The sequence below is a fragment of the Sander lucioperca genome, chromosome 1 (genome assembly GCF_008315115.2).
Source record: "Sander lucioperca isolate FBNREF2018 chromosome 1, SLUC_FBN_1.2, whole genome shotgun sequence".
Taxonomy (NCBI): Eukaryota; Metazoa; Chordata; class Actinopteri; order Perciformes; family Percidae; genus Sander; species Sander lucioperca.
In genome coordinates this window covers 47,814,018-47,831,287 of record NC_050173.1, presented here as the reverse complement: position 1 = coordinate 47,831,287, position 17,270 = coordinate 47,814,018, and the positions used below count along the sequence as shown (strand labels likewise).

At 39.5% G+C, this 17,270-nt stretch overlaps 1 protein-coding gene and 1 long non-coding RNA gene across 7 annotated transcripts in view; both read left to right on the top strand.

The window, feature by feature from the left end:
• Window positions 1-17,270, top strand: part of LOC118495801 — a 542,497-nt gene that overhangs the window by 197,854 nt on the left and 327,373 nt on the right. The window lies entirely within an intron of this gene.
• Window positions 5,164-17,270, top strand: part of abhd18 (abhydrolase domain containing 18) — a 66,038-nt gene continuing 53,931 nt past the window's right edge. For 3 of the 6 annotated variants that reach the window (XM_031313812.2, XM_031313811.2, XM_031313810.2), the window contains exons 1-4: window positions 5,164-5,353; window positions 7,235-7,343; window positions 14,275-14,359; window positions 14,449-14,549. In XM_031313812.2, the coding sequence (XP_031169672.1) occupies window positions 7,252-7,343; window positions 14,275-14,359; window positions 14,449-14,549 (278 nt within the window). In that variant the 5' untranslated portion in view covers window positions 5,164-5,353; window positions 7,235-7,251. The remainder of the gene's footprint in view (window positions 5,354-7,234; window positions 7,344-14,274; window positions 14,360-14,448; window positions 14,550-17,270) is intronic. The other 3 variants (XR_004107480.2, XM_031313813.2, XM_031313814.2) reach the window with 2 other exon arrangements.

Here is a 17,270-nt window from a genome sequence, read left to right as displayed (position 1 = left end):
AACTGGACAGTTTATTTCCTTCTATAGTAGTGTGTTCTCATCAGGCTTAAAATTAAATACAAATATCAATGACCTGGGGCTGGTATTTCAAAAAGGTCTCACATTATTATACTTGAAGAATATTTAGTTTGTTGGAACACTGATTTTGTTTTGGAATAGTCTGGTTTTAGTATTTATTCATATATACACACCAAGGCAAATTCCATGCTGTAATAAATCCTTTTCTGGTTCTGATTATCAACTCAATGGTTTGTCTGTTAGGAGAGATGAGCAAAGGCAAGAGTTCCAGTCGAAACTTTTATTAGAGGTTAGTTAACTGATTTGTCCGACAACAGAAACAAATTTATAACAAAGGACATTAGTCTAAACATCATAATTCTTAATTTTGCTAATCAATAATCCAACTAAGGCAATTTAACTTCCAACACAATTACTGTGTAAACCTAGGCATGACGAAATAACTTTCCTCTATTGAAACTTAGTACAACAAATAAATTATAAAATATGAAAACGGCTTTGAATGCATTTAAACCAAAGAAAAATACCTATCATACACTCATCTTAAACTATTGGAGGGATGAGGCATCCACAAAAAGCCAGCCAGCGTCTTTGTTCCCAAAAGCGCTTGCCTATGCTTCCTGGATGGGCAGAGCCACAAAGTAAATAGAGACAGCCAGCTCATCTGAGAAGCAGGTATAGGAAGGTTTGAGTGGGAGGCATGGATGTATAATAAAACCTGGATACAGCGTTCAAGGCAGAGCCCGGTCATTACTATGGCTGGATCTCACTTGCCTTATTTGATAGCCGTCTCAAAGCTCATTCCTGCCCCAAGGAGCGAGCATCGAGGAGGGATCACCGAGGAGCTATAAGCGAGGATACACGAGCAGCTGTTGCTAACTCCACCCATACAGCCAACAAATTCACGTGACGCTTCAGAGGAAAGGACGACTCATCCCTTTAAAACACGTTCCCTCGTTTCCTCTCTCCTCCCATGATTTCCTCGCGTCTCACCCATGATTCCTTGGTGGGACGGAAAAAGACACAAGGAAGGGAGGCAAGTGGAGGAGCCAGGGATGCAATTTAAGCACCTGGGATGCACCCTTTGAGTGTTGCTCAGTGGCGCATGAAGCCAAAAAAAGTATGATAATGAAATGGGTCATTTCGAGAGGGCTGAAAAAAATGTATCCAAAGATTTACAGAAATTGCCGCTATGTCAATTTGGCTTTAAAGCCCAGCAAACTTCCTGGTAAGTGGGTTTTTTCCACAGACACCCCTGAAATATGTGAACCTTATTTGACTTAAAGGAAAATCCTTATGTTGTACAAGGAGGTTCTGGAAAACTTTTGATCCTAGTGAGAGCAACCAACTGACTGACAGGACGCACATACCCTTTTATCAGTATCTCTGCCACTCTTACTCTGCTATCTGAACTTGGGAGAAGTTTCAGTTAACAGCATAGACTGTTATTACAGTTTTTGCCGATTGCTTACTCACTGAAATCCAACGTATTACACAATTATCAAAACCTTACACTCAAGGAGCAAAATGTTGGCCCAGATGTGCACCACTATAAGCACAATGTCAGCCTCACACTTTTTGCAAAACAATACACAGTGATTTGCAAAACACTAAACACACTTGTATACATTAGACACAGAAGTACTGTATATCATGATGTCACTTCCTTGCAATTCCAAAGCACTGACTGTCATATTACCACACCTATGAGCCAAGTTGTGGAACACAGCCATCAGGTGAGCAAACACATGATTGCTTACTGTAATTGTAGACACACCAATCAGGTTTAAGCACTATAAAAGTAAGTTAAGTCTAGTATTTTATGTACTGTATTTTCAGATCTTTTTTTTTTTTTTTTTTCTGTAATTATAACCTGTGGTGGATACAGTATTTTATGTTTGTCTGTTGTTTGCTGAGCTAACAGTGTTATGCACACTACTGTAGTAGCTGTATGAAAACTGGGGATGTTTTGTTGTGATTCTCCATGTTGACATGTTGACTGATTTGGGTATATGGAGAGAAATAAATTATATTTTTCTCAGTCTGCAGCATTGGTCTTGTGTAGTGTTTGGTGAACTTATTCTGTGTACTTCATTTACAGTACTCTAATCACTGAGTAGTACAACTGCTTAAAGTGTTTTAGGTTAGCAACAGCAGTGTGTAACTGGTTCAAACAGAATGAAGTCATATGAAATGTGTGTGTTTCATATGGTAACAAAATATGTTTTTTTTTTATAAATTAGTGTACAGTTTTTGCAAGTGTTTCATTTTGCAAAGGGTCTGAGGTGTTCTGCTGATTGGGTGTGTGGTTGTGCTAATTGTGTGCAGTGTTTTGAAAAAACGGTCCTTGTTTTCAAAATAGTGCTTAAGCAATAAAAAAAACCTGTAAGATGGATGGCTTGACAGCTCCCCAAAAGTGAACCCAAAACATCTTGATTGCGCCTTGATGGCTGGCAGGTCATAAATCCTGCCCCTTCAAAGAAATCCCTATCTAGTCATGGGATGGGATTGGGATCGCCATGATCCAACCTGCCAATGTTTTGGAAAACGTTATCAAAGACAGTGACATCATTTTTTATCATTGAGTGAGAAAAGGGAGATTTCATTATCTTGATAATTTTTATCCAGATTACAAATTTTAAAATCTGGCACCTGAAAACAGTAATTCTTTTTTATGATTAACAATTTTTATTTAAACCCATACACAAAATATACAATTTGAAACTTGAACATATCCCCCCACCCCCGTTATCACCACCCACCCAGACAAAAATCAAGAAAAGATGACACAGTGACCACAATATTCAAAACCATACAACAAAATGATAACAAAATAGACAAACTATAAATCAAATGAATATATGTATAAATGACAACACCATAAGCCCATCATATACGTCTCTTCCCAGCACAAAGCTTCTTAGGAGCTCTCCAGAAAGCTCAAATACTTACCCCATTTTCTAGTGTAGACATCCAATCTGGCAAACCGTTTGTATGACATCTTTTCAAACGCCGCCACCCTAGCCATCTCACAAGCCCACTCTTGAATTTATAGCACCTCTTCATTCCTCCATCCTCTTAAAAGAATCTGTCTGGTTTAAGAGAAAATCACATATCTGGCTAATTACACATCTGACTACTAACTTGTTTTGTGTTTTTTAGCAGCTGGAATCTTTCACAGTTTCTACTTTCAATACAAATGTTTTTAATGTTGTGATGTGCTGACATTCCAAGTGTTATCTTTTTCTGATATCCAGCTACAGAAACTGGTTAGAACAGCTCTTTCCCTGGCTGGAGGGAGCTGATAAGGCCTGGTAGCTCATCCCCTCCCTTTGAGCAGGTTAATAAGCAAGTAATTCTCTACTTTCTTTGTTCTTGCTTCCAGACCTTGTGCTGTGATGTACTTAACCTTTCTTGCAAGAAATAAACTTACTAAAAGAAGCGTTATGTCATAAACGTTTATGACTTGTTTATAATGTTTATGACACATTCATGACAGTGTCATGTCACTCTTATATAGATACCTTTAAGTAAAGTGTAACCGAATTTCTATCACAAACTTTGTGTCAGAAGTGGACCACGTGCGTGATTTGCGTCTGGAGCCCGGTTGAGCTGTGACTGATCATACAGGAGGAGAAAGTCTCTAGCCACTACCTCGCTGACAATTCAGAGACTGACTGACTGTGGAGGACTGACTGTGGAGGGCCCCAGACCGTCACCACCGTCTTTTCAAGGGAGTTGGACCACGTTGTCCTAAGTGGTGAGAATTCTGAAATAATTTAACTTTGAATAATTCACGGGGTTTGGGGTTTTTCCTTCTGTCACATTTGTTCACGTCATTACAGGGCCAAGTAGTTAAGTACGTCTTACGCCAGAGTAATTACATGCGTTCAGGAGAACGTGGCGTTCCAGGAATTCTCAAGAAATTAGCATAATTACAGCTGTTTTGACTGCTTTTTGACCGAAGTTTTAGCGTAAACAACTTGGACTCGCAGTGACGACTGTGTTTAATTGTCCTTCCCTCTCTTCAATTGTTATTGTATATTTCTTGTAAATTTGTAAATTATATTGTATTGTTATACTGTATACTTTTTTTTTTCTTTTTTCTTTTTTTTAATATTTTTTATATTTCTTATATTTCTTACTGTCCTTTCTGTTTTTATTCTTTATATGTTAAGTGAGTGTTGTACTTTGAGAGGAAAGTTTAACCGGAGTCAAATTCCTTTTTTGTTTGCCAATAAAGCTGATTCTGATTCTGATTCCATAGCTGTCCCGAGAAACAGATAGGATATACATTAGATTACATACACACATGTATAGGACATACATTACATTACATACATACACACATTTATCATGGATAAAGACATATATTCTCCGATACTTATCAAGTGGTGAGTATCCAGATGGATACTCAAGGAATGAAAAAACTAATTTTCGTCGGAAGGCCAACACTTTTGATGTGCAAGGTAAGAAGACATTGTGATACATTGCATATACGTTGTCAACCACCCCGCATTTATTAATTTATATTTGAATGTGTGATCTGCTCTTATGCAATAAATAACAGATCATGTTAGTAATTAATACCACGCATTTATTAGATTGATCAGTTTATATTTTAATGTGTGATCTGCTCTAATGCAATAACAGATCATGTTAGTAAGTGTTAGCCTGAACCATATAGACTATTAACGTCACGGGAACACGGGAACTTAAACTTTGTGTTGCCTACAACAACTAGGCTAATGACCTTCGGGGCTACAATAAAAACATTCGGGGCTGAAGCCCTTCAAAAATGCCCTGGTTAATATTGGTGCACATAACTATTTAGACTGACCAACATTGCCCTCTAGTGGCGTGCAGTCGTATTTCGGCAGGCAAGAAGAAGAAGAGGCACCGCCCTACGTTCTATTCAAGTGCTAGGATTGGCCAGGTTTCCATTCTTGCGCGAGGTAGCGGAATCCGATTTGTTCAGGTCCTGACCAATGGGCTATCCTGACCTTTACTCGAGGCAAAGAGGTCAATGCCTAACCTCAACCTTCTTATATACTGTCTATGACCGTACAACCGCGCATGCGCGAACATTTTGCGCATGTGCAGAACGGATCGTGCAGGCAGAACGGATCGTGTACCGACAACCTCAACCAATCGGGCTGCTAGGCAGGGCGGATATTGCCAAGAAAGAAAGTGGGATGACATATGTTGCATAGTATAGCTAGAGGATCTTTGGTTTGGTTTAACCGACTCTGGGGACAGTAACGTTAGCTGTTAGCTAGCTAGCAGTGCCAAGAAATCTACAACAAGGATAGCAAACGTCTGTGTACAGTCTGAGGTAACGTTACTGTTTCTGTTAACTGTTTGTCTACGTCGTCTGAAAACATAAATGAAAATTAAATAAAGGCTAAGTTAGCTCATTTAGCTAGCTAGCTAGCTCAACAAATTCAACTTCGGACAGCATGCAAAATGTGTGCTATAATAGTGTCATTAGCTTGAGACGCTTTTATTGCATGAGTTTGATCGCGAGATCATATATGTTTTTCGCGTTACTCGCGTTACACCCGCCGCTGTAGAGCTGTAACGTTAGGCACCAGCAGCCTGTTGCACTAGCTAGCTTTGTTAACTACTCTCTTAAGTTAGGGTGTAAAGTCCACACTAAACGATACGTTGAAACTAGTTGGTTTGATACTAAATTTGTGACGCACACTGTTGTGTCAAAGGATGAAAATATCATACTGACGCATGTTATTAGACTTTTTTGTGAGGCGCAAAGGAAAGATGATTTGTAGCTTAAGTTAAAAGCATCACTTAAACCCAGTCTATTATAATTTTGTTTTATTTCTCAGTCCATTGATCTAGATTTCCGCAGATAAACAAAATGAACAGCTATTAAATTAAAATGGTTTCTACTGGATGATACTGACATGTCCTAAAGTGAAAATAAATAACAAATATACTTCCAGCACAAAAGATTAAAGGTAATCCTGCTCACTGTCTGAAGATTGAACAGACTGGTGGACAAAGACGATATATTCAATTCAATTGTATTTATAGTGTCATATCATAAAAGAAGTTATAGAGGGTTTTCACGACGCGTCATCAGACCAGAAGTCGCCATATTGGAGGTACTCCGCATCACAACAAAGCACAGGCACTGAAGTAGATCCCGAACCGCATCAAGGAAAATGGTTAATTATTGCCGTGTTTTAGGTTGTACTAATAGGTCAGACCGAGAAAAACATTTGGAATATTATCGACTTCCAAAAGTTATTTAAAAACCAGGGAGAGGAATGCCAGAAGTTATCAGAGGAAAGAAGGCGCTTGGGATTGGCAAAGCTCAACCAGGATCTACGAGGGAAAAATCTGTCTTGTTCAGTCTTTGAAATGAAAAAAAACAAAACTATTGAGAGTCACTTGGCTACACCTCGAGTATCTCAATGATATCATACAGTTAAGGTTAGGTTGATTAAAGACGTTATTGCATTACTTACTTTGGCCTTCACAACACAACGGTCGTTAATGGCTTGGTACTGCGTCTCCCTCACCCATCCACACACCATCTGGTTATAAGCCTCCAAACTTTTGTAGGATGTAAGGTCTTCCGCTGTGTATGGGCTCGGCGAGAAAACCAGGTAGTTGACTATATCGGGATATGCAGCTGAAGAATCACTGAGTCGCCATGGATCCAAGAAAAGGGAGCTAACTTGTAGGGATCTGCATCGCCAGTAAACCGTAATTTCTCAAAATATCGCACCTTTTTTGTGGTCCAAGTCCTTCCATGCCTTTGTATCTTGGGTGTGTTTTGATGAGCTTTTCTGTTGTTTAGACATAAAGTATTGAAGTATCCAAAGTGCACAATACTCCATTACTCCATTCAGTTGTTTACACCGAGTGCCTCCAATATGGCCGCACATCCAGGTTACCGCCCAGAACGTGACGTCGGTGAAAACCCTCAGGACACTTTACAGATATAGTAAGTCTAGACCACACTCTATAATTTACAGAGACCTAAAAGAAATCTTCACGACTGCGCATGCACGAGGGATAAACCCAATAGCAACAGCCCTTAGAGGGCTATGCCTATACTCCTAGAATCTGGAGTTACAATACGTTACTATGTTAACGTTACAGTAAACAGAAAAAATCACTGGCAAATTCACCCTCTGTTATGTCTCCAGTCATTGTCATGTCTTGTTTTGTCTGTTTCTCTGTGTAGATGCCAGGTGTTGGTCCATGGGTGTGAGCCGACTTGATGTATTTTACAGAAGGCTGCTCCTCACCAAACTCTTCATTGGAGGATGGGGGAAGCCTGAAGACCTCAAGAGGTATGGAAAAACAGAACACAACCGAATACAGTTAGAAATATCAGGAGAGTAGAGAAGCTTGTCATCATGGGAGCAGCCTCTTCCAACTCTTTCTGGAGGAAGAGCTCCTTAGGCAGCTGGGAGATGTCGTCCCACCAGCATGTCCTGGCTCTGGTGTCTCATTTATAAACGTGGCGTACGCACAAAACGGGGCTGAAAATGTGCGTACGCCACTTCCCACGCAAAGGTTGTGATTTATAAAAAACAAACTTGACGGGAGAATGTGCGGTCCTCCACGCAAACTCTGACCCATGCGTACGCACATTTTGGAGACAAAATAGGAATTGGCAACGCAGATGGTGAGGTGGTGAACTGAAGTCAGACTGCAGAAAGTAAATGGGAATAACGATTACTCGTAATATTAGTATTATATAAAGTATTGATATGTCTCACGCACATTTTTTCACTCTATATCATCCACGTTACCATGAAGATTAAATCCAGCAGTGTTATTTGCACTTGTACTTAGTGATACTTGTTCCATAAACACCTTGTAAAATCCAACTCAAATCTTTAATAAAAATGTGTTCTTAATGTTTAATCGGCGCTGTCTCGCCGTCACATTGTCTGCCTCGGAGCGCAGGAGGAGCGGATAGCCCGACTGCATGGAATACAGGATAGAATAAAATACCCTAGCGTTCGATAATGGCAGAACACAGTGTAAATAACTAAATATCTGTCTTTAAAACTGTGCATATATCATCAAATGTCAAAGTCTGGAAATACAGTCGTTAAGCTCTCGCGCAATCGTTACACTTATGGTCCTCATTATCGGTCCTAACTTTAATACTGTTCATGACAACCTGCATGAAGAAAAGTGTGTTTGCCTATTAGACTTTATTTCGTCTTCAAATTGTATCTCGGGGTGGGGATACCACTAGTTGATGCTGTGTTGGCAAGGTGTTAACAATTACAAATTGTTGTAAACAAATACTGTGGTGAACCTGTGCGTACTACTGCACGATGGCACTGCTGGCCCTGCAGGAGGACTATGCTAATGGAAGAATCGGGACAAAAAGAGACTTCAGGGACCATGACGATGACTGGCTAATATGCCAATTTAGATTCCCTAAAGCTGTGCTCTTGGATCTATGTACTGAATTGGGTCCAGTAGGGCAACGCGCCGGAACTGTGCCATCCTGGTCCAAATACAGGTCCTCGCCACTCTGGGGGAAACCGCCTGTTTCCAGAGGGAAATGTCAGACAGCTAAGTGTTTTTTTTTTTTAATAAATATTATATATAATCTTAAACTTTATCACTAAGGCTTGTTTGGATATAATATATAGTTCTGTGAAATCTTATTATATACGTCTGGTATATCGAAGCTGTCCCCGAGTGCCGTAATGCCTGCCGTTTTGGACGTATTTTTAATACATGTAGTTATAGATCAAGTTTCCCTACACTGTGCAAGAACAGGCCAAAATTATAATTCAATTTGCAGCAATTCCTGAACGTCTGAGAAGTTTTTTGCTTTTTTTTGCCAGTGTCATTCATATACTGATCAGCATTCACGAGGTGCTTTGCATTGACTATTTATGGTTAGAAATGGGCGTGTACAGGGCGGGATAAGAGGTGGATTCAAGTACGCACACTTGTAGGTAATCTCTGATTTATAAAGGGAACTTTGCTTACACCTGTGCGTCCACACGGTTTTATAAATCTGACTTTTTTTTGGCGTACACCATTTTGGGCTTTTGGGCATACGTACACTTATAGTAAGGATCCTACGCACAGTTTTATAAATGAGACCCATGGTCTGTAGTCTCCTCCAGGGCCAGTGTTTATCAAACCATTTTAAAAATTTGGCATTAGCAAAACTTTCCTTTCAATCAGCAGGTGGAAATTGGACTGGGTGTGTACTAAACTGTACACACACTGTACTGCTACATTCACAATTATAACCTTACAGCTTAATATACCAACATCACACACAATACGAATGTATTGTTTCAGTTATTGTGCTCTCTGAAAAGGTAATATACTGCACTGACAGGAAAAGCTGTGTGCAACAGCAATTCTGCATCCACAACTGCTTTGTCAGTCACTGAAAACATAACCAGGGGTGCACATAACTTTTTCAGTGAGTTACTCAGGTGAGTACCAGGAGATGGTGTTTGGTACTCACCCCATATGTAGCGTGGTCTTAAAAAGTGCAGTCTTCCTCACTGTCCTCCTCAGTGTCGCCACCACTGTCCTCTTCAGTGTCGCCCCTACTGTCCTCTGCTTCAGCTTCCTGCATGGTAGATGATGAAGATGCTGCAGATGCACCTCCCTGTCCTTGGTTGAGCCTCCGATTAGCTGTCTCCATCCACAGGTCAACAGCTTGCTTTGGTTCAGATGTCTCTGTGGTCTGCTTTGACAGGTGAATGTGCATCAGGGCTGAGAGACGAGCATGTGACAGACGAGATCTGCACTTGGTTTTTATTATGTTGAGATGTGAGAATCCCCTCTCACAAGCTGCACTGCTTAAAGGCAGTGTAAGAGACAGCTTAACCACTTTGTTGATGTTGGAGTAAGCATCAGGCTCCCAGAGGCCTGTACTACGAAGCAAGATTTGGTGTTAACGAGGTAACTTCAGGTTCAACCCAGGGTTTTGTGTATCACGATGGTGGATCACTTGTTACCGGGTTAAATCACTGTGGTAACTTATGCTGAACACCTAACCTGCTCAGGAGCAGGTTATGTTGGAGATTAGAGATCAACCGGTGTAAAAGCACCGTCTACTGACCAATCAATACTCGATTGATAACGGCTTTACCGTTCTTAGAAATTCCGGTGGAGCTCGGTGCGCGGAGAGAGAGAGGTGCGCTCATAAAAGTTAAAACATTTAGAGACAGACAACCCTGTTAACATTCCCTGATGGGTATTTTTATGAAAGATATAGATTTTCAGCGGAGGGAATTATGTATAGGCTATTTGTCAGCTTCTTGAGCCATGTGTTGCCTATGCGCACATCGGTTTGAATTATGTTTTTATATTTTTTATTTGCTCTCACAATCGCTTACCAGTGCAGGTTGCAACTAGGGATGTAACTGTATGAAAATTTAACCTTACAGTTATAGTGACCAAAATTATCACGGTTTTCGGTTTTGTGTTCAATACGTTCAGAAAGCACTGATAGGCCTACACAAGCTGAAATAGTTTCAAAAAGTGTAACAGTGTTTATTATATTACAAAAATATAGGCAATGGGCTTGTAAAAACTATTGAAAACTGGCTACTGAAACACTGGCCCGCTGTAGGGTGTCTGGTAAGAACTTGAACCAGAGATGTCTGACTTTGAGATCCAGGAAGATTTATTTACAACTCGAACATGAAGTTAACTATGAAGTTGTATTTGACGTTACATGTGAAGTTGGATGTGGTTCTGAAATATAAACAAATAATAATGCACATTAATAAGCATCTGACTTACTATAAACATTATTTACCAAAACTAAATGTTATAGCCACCAGCATATAACAAGAAACAATACTAAGAATTACATTAATTTCTCTGTAATAATTGTAATGTAACATATTGCTCAGTAACACAAACTGAGAAGCCACATCTATTACAGCACACATATCCATAATGGAGCAAACTGTAATACACCTTTTAATAGCTAAGCATGTGGCTCCACAGCGCTAGTCTGTTTACTGCCGATTGCACCTTGCTAGCAAATTGCCCTAACACTACCTGAATATCAACACGTGGCTGCACAAGTAATATTAAACAATCTGCACATCTATCAGCTATGCAATAAGAAACACAGCAACAACAATATTATCAACAGTGTTGGGCAAGTTACTTCCAAAATGTAATACATTATAGATTACTAGTTACTGTCATTTGAGAGTAATTCGTTATATTACAATATTACTGTCTCTGAATTGTAATGCGTTACACTACTTTTGCATTACTTTTGAGTTACTTTCACCAAAATAACAGGTGAAATTTGATTTGGCAGCTAGCTTGTGAATTTCACCACCGGATCAATAAAGTCTCCTCTTTATCCACTTTAATACATCATAGATTATTCATATTTTGTATAATCAATATAAATATGCAAAGTAACTAAAGCTATAAAAAATAGATAAGTAAAACGTATAACAGGCAAGTAGGAGAAAATGAAAATACTCAATTAAAAGTACGACATTGTTGTAAAATGTTTGTTTATAGCACTTGAATAAGAAATTCATGTTGTTTAGTTTAAAACACTCTAAAGGAAATGTTCAATTATAGTGTGATTAAAACTCACTATTTACATTATTTACAGTACTTGATTTACAGCTGATTTGTGAAAAGGTAGCCTACACAACCTTATTTAACAGTAATTTAGTTTTACTGCGAAACGTCAGAGGAAGTGCTTTTATTTTGAAGTAGGTTACACGGACATTGTCTGTTGTGTAGCCTACTCTTGCTAGCTTACTGAGATGCAACATGTCCGTCAGGCTCCAGTTGTTCACTTTCTTGTTTGTAAAACTGCAACATATTGAACAGTAAATGGTCACAGTAAAAGACAAGCGTTTTTGGTCGTCATTCGAAGCCATTCCACTACAGGCAGAGTTACTCTCCACGGCTGATAAAATGCAATGATATTTACGTGTAGCAAGCCTCAACATTAATTCCCGACATGTTTATATCTGTCAGCCGCTGACGTACCGTCACCTGTTGGGACATACATGCTGTCCGTACCGTCTCTGGTTCTGGCTCTGACCAAGGGAACAGAAACAGGACAGCTCACTTCAACGCAGCGTAATAACTCCTCAAAATGTCCATATCGCAAATGTATCTGTCTCTGCAGTCATCTCAACCATCGAATACAGCGACAGGAAAATAATACGGCTTTTTTTTCCTGTGAAGAAATGTGCGGTGTTGGTGAATTCTTTAAAAAAACAATGCACCACTAAATGTTGCGTTAAAATGCGTTGTAACTCGCGTTACTGAGATTGTAACGAGTATAATATTACCGAAATTTAATTAGTAATGCGTTATATTACTGCGTTACAGCAAAAAGGAATACATTACTGTAATTGCGTTACTTTTGTAACGCGTTACTCCCAACACTGATTATCAAGGCGATATTATATCTCTCTCTCGCCAAATAAATGTCATGTCGTAACACGGGCTAAACTTATCCACGTCGTAGCAGAACACTTACTGAAATATGAATAAACGTAGCTTTAATATTTACACAGGTAACGAGGCAGTAAATCCCATGACAGTTTAACAAACTACTAAATAGTTTTAACTTATGTTCTGGGCTACACACATCATTTTAACAAGTCTGAAAACTGGAAAGGAATGATAAAGAAAAAAGTCAGTTTACAGCGGCTGTTCTGTTCCCTTCTCCTGTCTGAGCGCGAGTGATTGGCAGGAGATCAAAGCGATGACTCGTCACTGATTGGTCAATCATCTCAGGAGAGAGAGCAAGTGTTACTATGGCCTTTTTTACAAGGCTGATAAATGTCTTGAGCGCTGCCATCTCCTCCTTCCGCCATGATTCCAACTTCAAGACACGCACTGTAGGCTATACGCAGTGTGCCCGCATGGCAACTTCAGGAGACTCGGATGAAGCTGGGAACACGTGGTTTCCACACTGTGGTAATCCACCGTGATGATAATGATATTTTCAATGAAAACGGTAATTGTTATCAACATTTTTACTGTGGTTTACCGTTACACCGGTAATCGTTACCTAGTTGCAACTGAAATAAAAGGCTAAAGCAACGACCGTTTATGGAAAGCACAAGTGTAATTATGGTCAGATCTTGTGCCTGACTGATGGGGAAGTGATATTGATAAGCTGTGTAATTTATGCATAACAGCATCGGCTATTTTTTCCCCCAGCTTTCCTTCCTGTTTTAGAAGGCAGCGACTGTATTGCGTTTTGCCTGTAAAACCGTGTCTGTGTTCTTCATATTTATTGTAGAATTATAGCTTTCTCTTCTTATGTAAAATATGCGATTCTGGTAGATGTTTGCGATTGCTCATGCTGTGCAAACACCGCCTCTTTTTTGTGAACCCGCTCGTCGCTGGATTCAATCAGTTCAATCAACCCTGGGTTGATCACATATTAAGAAATGATCACATGACTTGAGGGAGTCATATCTGATTTCAAACTCTTCAATTAACCCCCTGAGTAAATTTGTCTTGTCTCTGTCAGCATCAGCATTATAAACAGTGTGTGCCCTGTGGCCTTCACCATCAAGCAGAAGTGTGAATTGTCCAATGGCCACCATGAGTTCATCCTTACATTCTCCAGTGGTCATCTTTTCCTTCTGAAACCTAATGGATGTGGTCTTCAAAATCTTACCAATGTCAAGCATGTTTGACAGAAAGCACTGAAAACACTCTGTGCAGAAATGCTGCAAGGCACTGTTATCACTCATAGCTAGTTGCATTTTAATGGCTGGCAATAGTCTTGATATTTTTAACCAGTTATGTGCACCCCTGAACATAACATTATTGTGTGGGCAGACAGAACCCTAAAACCCTAACCCTAAAAAGTCTATGAGACCTAATATTTCTTATAGAATATTTTTTCAAATGGCCACAAAGACCCTGAGGTAAGAATTGCTATTGGCCCTGTTAAGTTGTTATTTTTTTTTATATAGAGAGAAGTTGTAGGTTTACCACTTCACATCCATACAATTAGTTTTTCTGAGTATATGTCCAGTAATAATCCCTCTGTATTATTCAAATGAATCAGAAGTGAGGAGACATAATAAATGAAATGTTCTTAAATGTCTTAAAAGTTGTTTCATAACTCAACATCAAACTAATTGTGTAAATTCATCATGGTATAGATTTGAGATCACACGGTCCAGCCAGTTCAGATGCTGTTGTGGAATCAGTGATGAATTAGATGGAACTGTACAGATGTTCCCCCTTGTTTGTGTTTTGCAGAATCTTTGAGTTCCGTAAGATCATTGGGGACAGAGAGAAGTGCAGGTCCCTGGTGCCTAAGGACTATCCAGTTTACATAAACAAGGTACTCAATCTGTTCTCCCTTCATTGCGCTCTACTATAATTTTTTGTATTCTCACAAATATGTGTGAATGTTTGTGCCTTTGTGTTCAGACAGAGGAGCACGCTGACTGTAAGATCCACGATGGGTTCTTCATTTCTCCTCTGGAGCATTTGGTTCCTGGAATCCTGCCGCCAGAGGCTGTCAAAGCCAGGTACAGAACATAACGTTGTCCTTTACTTGTAAGGCTAATGCAGTTATATAAAGAACCTATTAGACCCTTCCTTTCCATACATTTTAAGACTTTATCACCACTTCTAGTTCTAACCGGTTCCATCAGCGAAACACTTTAACTTACATTTACTATACATTTATTGTAAAATGGCACAACTAAACAGTATTTGTCTGTATCCTTGCAACATAATTCAGACACACACACACACACACACACACACACACATGAATGTTCGCTTCATTCTACTGCCAGGCCTTTGTAGTAGCTTCAGTGGTGGTGAGTAGGGGCGTCAAAAAAAAGGCATGCGCCTTCCGACACACAGAGTAGTATGCCTCATGGTTATTTCCAGAGGTGAGCCTCAGCCATGGTTCAAACTCCTTGGCCTCCAACCATTTGTCCAAAAAGTTGCATTTCCCCATTGGTGGGGTAGTTTACCCAGGGGCGGTTGTCCCTTTCAGATGACGTCAAAACTAGCAGGATTCCATAAATAAATAAACTACACAGAATCCCAACTACTTGCCTTGCAATAATTAAATTCACACAACTTTAACATACAACAGCTTTGGACAAATAAACATATTGAAATCAAGCTACGAAATGTTATACCTGGGGAAATTGTCTTTAAGACCTTTTGTATTACTTTTGTTTGGCCTTAATTGTGGCTGAATTGATTTATCAACTTTTAATACTTTTTGAAAACCCTGCGGACCATGGCGTTATATATGTGCTTCATTCCTGAGCAAGTAATTGTATGTTTTAAGCACAGAACTATATTTTGCAAGCACATTACATTTTAAAGAGATTTTATACACTCGCAAAAAATAATTTTGTTTGAGCAAACAAAAACCTATTCTGTGCTCAATAAATGTATTTGCATGTTTGCTATTATCTATATTAATGTGAAATAATAACCCCTCTCACGCAGTTTACTCATGCCCTCTCAAAAACTTCGTGCAAGCAGACGCTGCTGTGCTTCGGTCATGTCCCCCTCTCTCTTAACCTTTGCACTCTGTGCGCGCTTAACTCTGACACACTCGCTCAAATTTTCACAGCATTACAAGTGTGCCACAAAACCAACCAATCAGAGAATTAAAGGTCAATACTGATTGGCTGTAGATCGCTAGTAGGGGGAAACAAATCTACGGGGGAACAGTCTTTGACACAACACGTGTTGGTCAGCATACTGGTACAGCATATAGTGATTACAGTGGAGCTGTTCGACTAAAGTTACTGGATTAAAACACATTTCGGTCAGTATTTTGTATTATTGACTTATATCACAGAAATATCTAAATATTTTTGTGTTTTATAATGTCGTTGTTTTGTTTGACTTACATCTCCTTGTGTGACTAACGTTAGTTTGACTCATCCTTCACAAGCAATCTAACGTTAGCACAGCAGCGGAGCATAACATACAGTCTATGCAGCCGACATGTCATCTAAACAGTTCCTCGCAGCGCTGTAGAGATAGGTCTTGCAATGCGAGACTGAACAGCAATACCTACTACACTATAGCCAAATGTAAGAATTTGTAATACTTTATTAGGGCCCAAGCGCCGACATCAGCGAAGGCCCTATTGAAACTGAAGGAATTATTACGGCAAATTAATTACCTTTTTGAGGGGCTTAACATATTCAAAAACTCACCAAAATTGGCGGTCACATCAAGCCTGGTGAAAATGTACGCATTTTAAGGGTTTCGGGAATAGGCGCGCAAAAATGGCTCGCTAGCGCCCCCTACAAAATAAAAAAAATTAGCCCCTGCAGTACGTTTAACGTACACTAACGAAACTTGGTTGACATATGTAGCATGGTTCTTCATTGGTGATGGTTTTTGCCCGCTCCCTATGATTAAGTCACGCCCCCTTTCATAACTGGTGATCCATTTAAGGAAGAGTGTTGTGTGAGGTGTCATTGAACTCAGCAGAGAGTTCCTTCTTCATAGAAAATAACCAGAGAGGTGTTGTAAAACTCGTGAAGTGTTGTCATGTGTTTACACTGTGCATGGTAATGCAAGTATATCCTTATTTATTTTTAAATGTATTTAAAATGAAACCATATCTTGGCAATAACGTTAGTTAGCTAATGCTTTTTGACATAAATTAGCTTTATTAACGTTAGTGTTAGCAACGGATAGCTACTTCCCAAGCTAATAATATATAGCCTAGACAAACAGAATTAAGGTTAATAAAACACGATAAGTATGTAACCAGTATTACAAACTTCTTAGATGTGGCTGTATTGTGACATTTTAGGTGTGTTCAGATGACATGTTGGATGCATAGACTGTATCCATGCTAGGCTAACGTTAGATTGCTTGTGAAGGGTGACGTTAGTCACACAAGGCTATATGTGCAATAGTGTATTGGAACTCTCTAGGTGTTGAGCTTTGTGTTAAATCACTTTATTGCACACAATGATGCCCTAGTGTCATGGTGATGGTCATGTTATTCGTAGGTGGTTTAATTGCTGTAGGATAGTACTGAAGGACCAGGTATAAAATACACGGCCCGCCACTGGTGCCAACGGATGATTTTGTGCATTTGTATACGATATGTGCCACGTTAACAAAGTTGTTGACTTGCTAGTTTCACAAGTCATCACAACAAATGCACGTGTACAGCTTTCTATATTTATGCTGTCATAAATATAGAAAGCTGTACACGTGCATTTGGTGTATAAGTGAATATCTAGGGGCAT